The following is an 8607-nucleotide window of genomic DNA, read 5'->3' as shown; positions in this document are numbered from 1 at the left end:
CACACATGACCTTGGCCTTGTGGTTCCATTTCTTCCTTCCTCTCGATCACCAGGAGCTCCAGCGACAATGAACATCTATTGCCCCTGCACCCAGTGAGCTGGCTCCTGCTTTCCATCTCTGTCCTGCCTCTCCTCCTCGCTGGAGACTTGTACCCAGGCCCTTCACAGGCTTCCTCCACCCTTGTTTCTTTTCATAGCTCAAGTGCCACCTTTGAAAGGTCTTTTCTGACCTCCCTATAGATGTCTTCCCCTTCCCCCACCATGCTAGCACTTAATTTTTGAAGCCCAACCTTAGCGGGGTGGAATGGAGGGAAGGCGTGGGGCCCTGTGTGGGGGTGAACAGGTGTGTGGGGCTAACAATGGCCCCTCCTTTACTTTCCGTCCCTTCCCCCCTCCTGCCTGACACCGACCCTCTTCTGCTCCTCCCTCCTCCCTACTTTCAGGTTCCTGCTGTTCCCTCCCCGCCCCCCACTCATTACGTCAACCATGCCTTGACGTCCCCAGCTCCCGGCATCCTGCGCGCCTGAGGTCACTAGAGCTCTAAAGCTCTGCAGCCACCTGACGACGGGCAGGGAGGGGCAAAGCAGGGAGGAGAGAGCAGCAAGGATGGCGCCGGTGGCTCTGCGCTTGATGCTCTTGCTCATAGCCGGGGATTTGGCAGGTAACCCTCACTTCGGGGCCTGGACTTGGGGGGCATGCGAAGAAGTGACCGAGAGGAGGTCTCGCTAGAGAGGGCCAGATCCAGATGTGGGCGGCCCTGGGGTCCCTCCGCGTAGCGGTTAGTGGTGGTCCCGAGCCCCTGTCGGTTGTCCTGGAAGCTGACTTGAGGGTGTGCTGGGCAGCTGTTGTGACTTTGTGGAGCAACGACCTTCTTAAGTTCTCGCTTAGGCTTGTTCCCCAGCTACTTCTTTGCGACACACTGCTATCGGCTATGTTTCCTCTTAAAACAGATTATCCGGAGCCCAGGATCAGGACTTACTTGGTTTTTTAGGTACACAGTGGCCCAGCAGGACATGTATGGGAATTAGAAATTGATGCCAAAGTGAGTCAGGCACATTGGGTCTTAGGAGAAAGGGACGTTTAGTCCTGTTGGAGGTGATGCTCATTTTAAGATGGAGAGGAAACGAATATTTAGAGTTACTTCTCTGACTTTTGTTCCATAACTTCAAAGTTCTTTCTTAAGCAAAGCTATTAAAGTGGTCAGTAAGAGCCTGTAGCAAATGTTCTTTCTGTATGCCTGCTGGCAGAAGTACCAGGAAACAACTGAGTATTCTTTTGTGAGTACAGTGTTTCAAAGACGCTAGGGATCCATGGGAAAGGGAGGAGGTGTGACCCCAGTAAATTAGAAGGTGGATTTAAGACTCCGTGATGAACAAGAATTGACCTTAATCATAGACTTTGTACTGTTTCCTTCTTGCAGCTTCTTTGAACACTCAATCTGCTGATTCTTCAGAATATACAAGTGTAAGTCGGACACCACTTGCATTGCTTCTACTAATGCAGTGAAGGAAAACAATTTGGGTTGGGGGCTGGTTTTCAGTCTGACTTACCACTTTTGAAACTGTTGACTGCTTCTTTAGAAACCAGATTTTCAGGCCGGCCTTTTGATATAATTTTTTTTTTTAAATGTAAACTGTAAAATTTTCAGTCCCCGAAGGCTTTAAAGTCTTAGTTTCTTTTCATATTTCCTTGAGTGATTCAGAAGGTCCTGGGCATAATAGTGACATCTTTTTCTAGATATTTTATGTCCATCATCACATTCTGTGGAAACAGATACTAACCAAGCGAGAACAAGCCAAAACTATTTCTTCAGAACTTTCTGTATCGAGGGAGTCACCCATGACCTTTGTGTTTTGGTATAGACTCAAAGGCAGGCAGAGAGGGGGAAAACTTTATGAGGGTGGGGGGGAAGGGGAGGAAGGCGTAACCTGTACCCTGATTGGAGGCTGTTGGCCTGGTGTTCTGTGTGCTTGGTTAGGAGTACATATTTGGCTTTTTCTGTTTGTCCCTACCATGTGGGTAGCTCCCTGGCCGGCCTGTGGTGGCTGGTAATAGCCTGACAGCGCTATCTTTAACCCTTGCGCCACCAGAGAAGCCCTCACTGTATTTTTAAAACAGTGGTTCCCAAAGGGTCAAGAAAAAGATACAACTTGCAGGCAAACTATAGATCTAAGGCATACAGCAAGGGAGGGAAAAGAGGTCAAAACAGGGGAGAGAAGAGCATAGGGACTGGTAATGGCACACGGTGAATTGGTGGTGGGAATTTTACAGGGACTACACCTGACAGGAGAAAGCATACATTGTACAAAAATTAACAATGCAAAAAAAAAAAAGTATATATATATATGTATTTATGTATTTTAAAAAAAGACAGTGTCCTGTCCTGTAGAGGAAGTTAGGAAAATGAGACTAAAAATTAACATGTAAACGTGTGGCCTTGTAGTGGGCAAGGTGTGCTGTACCTGGAAGAGGCAAAGAAGCTGAAGTGGAGCCGTGCCTCAGGGAATATACACCCTCTTTCCCTAATTATTCTCAAGCCCCACCAGTCTCTTTGTGATTGGTTATTTCTCTGTGGTCTCACTCATTGCCTTATGGTCTCTGCGCCCAGAATTAAGTCTCTGTGTCCCAGCCCTTATCTTAGAGTCTTTTCTTTATCATCCTTGTTCCAGAATGTCCTGTTGTGCCTAGTCCTGGGGTGTTTGATTAGTCCCCTTTGGAATTTGTTGCCCTTATCACTGGAGCCGTCCTTATTCCTCCAAGTCTTTTCCTACTCTATTCTGACCCTAGAAGCTATCCGCTTGCCCTATGACTCAATCATAATTCCTAACATTCAATTCTGAACCTCTTGCATTCTTTGTGCACATGTTAGATTAAATGTTATATCTGAAAAGTCCTGATCTAAAGGTAAGATTCTTGACTTTGCCTCAGAACTGCCACATGGATTCAGGGGTGAAGTACAAGTTATGAAGAGGTATGGTGAGTGACTTGTGCTTTCATTAAAAATCAGCCAGAATGAACCTTCCTCTGAGTTCCTTTTCTAGTTACATAGCAGGTAATGCTTCAACATTTGTATTAATTTTGTATTAGAAAAGTCATTTTTGTGAAAAATAGAAATACTTTTGCAGAATGTTTTGAGGAAATCTAGGCATTTCCTAGGGGGCTTTGGGCCAGCTATTTTGTGATGAGAATGTTCCAGGTTATGTTTTAACTTTTGTCTTCCTCTTTTCTAGCCAAACTGTGATGAATATAAATTGCCAGGCTGTCCCAGGGACTATAGCCCCGTGTGTGGAAGTGACATGATCACTTATCCCAATGAGTGTACTCTGTGCATGAAAATCAGGTGACATAATTTTACAGTATGGATTAGTCAAGTTTTCTTTAGTCCTTAATTTTAACTATTTAAGAATTTATGACTCTTTTCTTGGATATAAGAACAAAATGTGACATAAGTAGTTCTGTTTTTAGACTAATATTTTGAAAGACAAAGATTTCTTCAGTGCATTTGTCAAATCAAAGTTACAGAATAAGGTTTGTTATTATCAGTTAAAGACCAGATGAGCAAATTATGCTATTACCTATGGATAGGCAGTCCCCATATTTGGAGTATATATTGAGTGAACTATGGACTGAAGTTCAGAGATATGTGCAGGTGGACTTGCAGCACCATTCAGAAAATCAGTCTTAATAACTCCACATGGTCAATGCTAAAATAAGTGTATGATATCTGATGCCCTTCATGTAACATATCTGGCCAGGTGACCGTGACTCCAGGTATCCTGTGTTGTATTTCAAGGGTTGGTTATCTGACTTCAGAGAGTTTACCTTAGCCTTTTCAGAGTGATTCTTTGGGATTTAAGGGAAAATAAGGTAGAGTTGGGATTTTTGCCCTAGATTCAAGATATAGCCTTTAAATTTTTTTTTTTTTTTTAATATTTGCATAGAAGAAATAGTTTGTAGGCCAGAGGTGCAGCTCAGGGAGGGGGTTAGTGAGAGGATTCACCAGAGACAGAGTAAGAAACAGGAGGATTTACTGAAATACACTGCTAAGGGGAGCAGTGGGCGAGACAGGAGAGGTCTGCTGGGCCGTATGTGGGTTAGCTCCCTGCTGGGATCCAGCTCAGGCAATAGCAGTTATAGCGCTGAGACTAACCCCTAGACCACCAGGGAGGCCCCTCTAGATAAAGCTTTAAAAAATAAATGTTACTCTAGAAGAAATCAAATATATAATGACATGGGTCCTTTAAATACAAATAATGGGACCACTCCACTATGGGTAGGCTGATCAATGTGTTTTATGGTTGTTCAATTTTCAGGGAAGAAAGTCGTGATATTAAAATCATAAAGAGTGGGCCATGCTGATGGAACAATTTACAGAAGAGGAGCTGGAGAGACCACCTTCAACCACACTCAAGATAAATTTCATTTTCCCTTTTTCTCTTTTCCTGTGTTTCTTTGCATTAGATTTGTCAGCCCATGCTTTGTGTGGAAGACAGCTATGTGCAATGACTGATAATTTCAAAAAACAAAAAAACTTTGTGTTTTGACTTTTGCCCTTTGACTTAAGCTTGTTGCCTAGGTGGTTTGTGGGTTGCTTTATTTAGTTGGAATAAAATCTCTATTGCATTCAACTACTGCTATTCTCTGTTGAATCTCCATTCTCAGCAACCTCAAGGTGGCTCTTTACCTCTCTAACAGAGGTGAATTTCTCTGAGAGGTGGAGTCGTTGCTGAGAGGGCTAGAGAATCCCAATTTTTCCTTTGCCTGAATCAAGGAAAATGACCATATATGTAACTGGCACAGTTCCTGCGTGTGGCAAATGACCCTCAGCTACTTGGTACCAACTTTAGTCTGAGTTGTAAAGTCAAAGAATCATTAGGTGGACATAGTTGCTAGATTCAATATTGAAATTCCTTTCGGTTTTTTTCCCTAAAGATTTATTTATTTTTGGGCCTCCCCGGTAGCACAGTAGGATGAGCACAGTGCTGTGAAGCTGTCCGCAACCTCTGCAGCACAGGTTTGATTCCCTGCCCGCCAGAAGATATCCACATAGCTCATCAGACCGCTCTTGTTTCTCCTATTGCTCTCCTCAGCCGTGCTTTCAGTCCATCTGCCTGTTGTGCTCCCCATTCTGTCTCTGGTTAATCCTCTTACCCTCCCATGCCATTGGCTTATATCTCAGTTCTTGTATACAAAAATAAATCTTTTATAGCTGGGGTACAGGCCAGAGGTGTGGGCGGGGCAGCGGGGGCTGCTGAGGGAAGTAGCAGGCGAGACAAGAGAGGTCTGCTGTGCCATGTGGGTAGCTCCCTGGCCAGGGATTGAACTCATGCTGCAGAGGCTGCAGATAGCTTCATAGTAGTGCTGTGCTTAAACCATTGTGACACCAGGGAGGCCCCAATTCCTTTTGATACAGTTTTCCATCAGGGTTCATGCAGGAGTTTGGCTACTTCCTCCTTTTGAAACAGTGATTTTGAACCAGGAGTGATTTTTCCCCCAGGAGACATTGGGCAATGTGTTCTGGAGGTATTTTTGGTGTCCCAACTGAAGAGTAACATCAGTGGTAGACGACTAACTGCACATCCTGAAGTTTAGGGACAGCCACACAATGGCGTTTTTCAGTCCAAATGTCAATAGTGCTGAGGTCATGACACATACTTTATACAGCATGAAGAATACAGGTAACAAAAACCAAACAAGGGCAACACAAAAAAAGAAAACTACAGGCCAATGTCTCTAATGAACATGGATGCAAAAATCCTCAATAAAATTTTAGCTATCAGAATCCAACAATGTATTCATAAGATAATTCACCACGACCAAGTAGAATTTATTCCAGGGACACAATGATGGTTCGACATCCAAAAATCAATCAACATAATCCAACACATCAACAAAAAGAAATATAAAAACCATATGATAATATCAATAGATGCTGAGAAAGCTTTCAACAAAGTATAACACCTAGTCATGATAAAGGCCCTTGAAATTCTTGAGATACAAGGAACATACCTCAACATCAAAAAGGCCATATATGACAAGCCCACAGCCAGTATCATTCTCAATGGTGAAAAGCTGAAAGCATTTCCATTAAGATCTGGAACAAGGGCCTACCCTGGTGATGCAGGTGGTTGAGCGCAGCTCTGTGAAGATGTCCGCAGCCTCTGCAGCGCTGGTTTGATCCGGACTGGCTAGCGAAGGTCCCACATGGCACGGCAGACCACTCCTGTTGTGCCCACTGCTCCCTTCAGCAGTGTATTTCAGTCAGCCTGCCTGTTCTGTTCCCCACTCTGTCTCTGGTGAATCCTCTTACCCTCCCACGCATCTGGCCTATACCCCGGTTTTTGTGTAAATGAATAAATAAATCTTTTTTAAGAAAAAATCTGGAACAAGACAAGGATGTCCACTCTCACCATTGTTTTCAATATAATACTGGACGTCCTAACCAGAGCAATAAGACAAGAGAAAGACACACAAGGAATCCAAATAGGCAAGGAAGAAGTCAAACTATCACTATTTGCAGATGATATGATAATATACACAGAGAACCCCAAAAACTCCACAGAAAAACTAATTAAACTAATCAATGATAAAAATGACCAGGGGTTGATTTAGACTGATAGTGCTTTCACATCCCCTGCTCATGGACTGGAAGAATAAACATTAAAATGGCCATCCTACCAAAAGCAATATACAGATTCAATGCTTTTCCAATCAAAATTTCAATGTCATTCTTCAAAGAAATAGAACAATTATTGATGAAATTCATATGGAATCACAAAAAACCCCGAATAGCCAAAACTCTCCTGAAACAAAAAGAAGGAAATGGAGGCATCACACTCCCAGACTTCAAACTATACTACAAAGCCATAATCATCAAAACTGCATGGTATTGGAACAAGAACAGACATACAGACCAATGGAATCAAATAGAAAATCCAGAAATAAACCCACAGATTTATGATCAACTAATCTTTGACAAAGGAGCAAAGACTATGCATTGGAGAAAAGAAAGTTTGTTCAATAAATGGTGCTGGGAAAACTGGGTCACTACATGCAAAAGAATGAAGCTTGACCATTACCTCACACCATACACAAAAATCAACTCAAAATGGATTAAAGAACTAGACATAAGACCTGAAACCATAAAATACATAGAAGGAAATATAGGTGAAACACTACGTGATTTGCACATCAAAGACATCTTTACAGACACATCACCCAAAGCAGTGATAGTGAAGGCAAAGATAAACAGCTGGGACTACATCAAATTAAAGAGCTTCTGCACAGCAAAAGAGACAATAACAAAAACAAAGAGAAACCTCACCAACTGGGAGAACATTTTTGCACACAACACTAACGATAAAGGACTGATCACAAAAATCTGCAAAGAGCTGATGAGACTCAACAACAACAAAGAAAATAATCCAGTCAAAAAATGGGCAGAAGAGCTAAAAAGAAACTTCTCTGAAGAGGAAACGCAAATGGCCAACAGGCATATGAAAAAATGTTCAACATCACTTGTAATCAGGGAAATGCAAATCAAAACTACCATGAGATACCATCTTACACCAGTGAGAATGGCACATATTAAAAAAACTAGCAACAACAAATGCTGGCGAGGGTGTGGAGAAAAAGGAACTCTTCTGCACTGTTGGTGGGAGTGCAAACTGGTCCAACCACTATGGAGAGCTGTGTGGAGATTTCTGGACCTACTAAACATAGAGCTTCCATATGATCCAGCAATTCCACTCCTAGGTATTTACCCAAAGGACACAGAAACATCAATTCCAAAGAGCACCTGCACCCCTATGTTTATAGCAGCACTGTTTACAATAGCTAAGCTTTGGAAACAACCCAGATGCCCAAAAATAGATGACTGGATCAAGAAGATGTGGTACATATATACCGTGGAATATTACTCAGCATTTAAAAAAGATAAACACACCAATTTGCAGCAACATGGATGGCACTGGAAGGGATCATGCTCAGCGAAATAAGCCAGAAAGAAAAAGAAAAATACCAGATGGTCTCACTCATAGCAGGAATCTAGAAAACTTAAATAAGGGACCAGGAAAATGAATAACTATAAGAAAGTGAAAATCAAAATCAACAAAAAACTATGAACCAGAGACACTTTTTGGGAGGTGGGGGGCAGGAGGGGAGGGACTGGGGTCAGAATGGGGGGGTTGAAATTGTATGGGGAATATAAAAATAAAATTTATTATTAATTAAAAAAAATAGAATGATAGTGCTCTCTAGGTAGAGGATTTTGAGTCACTACAGTATTCTTAATCCATAAAATTGGAATCATAGGCAAATGCTCTGGGTTTTTATTATATAAGGTACTGTCCTTCATGCTTTATGTTGTTTAAGAGAAAAAGGCAACTTTGTTTCATAATACATTAGTGATTCCGTTAGTGTTTTTCTAACTATGGAGAAGAGATTATGTTCACATGACATTTATGATAAAATGAGATTTCATAGTTCTTCTATATTTTTCCTGTCCTCAAGTAAAATTAGAGTTCCTTATATGTAAAAAGAAAAAGAAGTAGGGTGGGAATATATCAAAACATGACCAAAATTATAATGATTGTGGTAATTTTTCCT

At 42.0% G+C, this 8607-nt stretch overlaps 1 protein-coding gene across 1 annotated transcript; it reads left to right on the top strand.

Annotated features, from left to right (window-relative positions):
• Positions 1-247: 247 nt before the first annotated feature.
• SPINK2 (serine peptidase inhibitor Kazal type 2) lies at positions 248-4622 on the top strand. Its single transcript, XM_037529701.2, has 5 exons — positions 248-343; positions 505-661; positions 1421-1464; positions 3231-3340; positions 4314-4622. Exons 1-5 carry the CDS (start codon positions 305-307, stop codon positions 4357-4359), a joined length of 396 nt encoding a protein of 131 aa, XP_037385598.1. The 5' UTR covers positions 248-304; the 3' UTR covers positions 4360-4622.
• The last annotated feature ends 3985 nt before the right edge of the window (positions 4623-8607 follow it).

Source organism: Talpa occidentalis, unplaced genomic scaffold, assembly GCF_014898055.3.
Source record: "Talpa occidentalis isolate TD23 unplaced genomic scaffold, MPIMG_talOcc4v2.1 talOcc4.6, whole genome shotgun sequence".
Classification (NCBI taxonomy): Eukaryota; Metazoa; Chordata; class Mammalia; order Eulipotyphla; family Talpidae; genus Talpa; species Talpa occidentalis.
The sequence above is the reverse complement of the archived record's forward strand: the minus strand, read 5'-3'. Positions and strand labels throughout refer to the sequence as shown.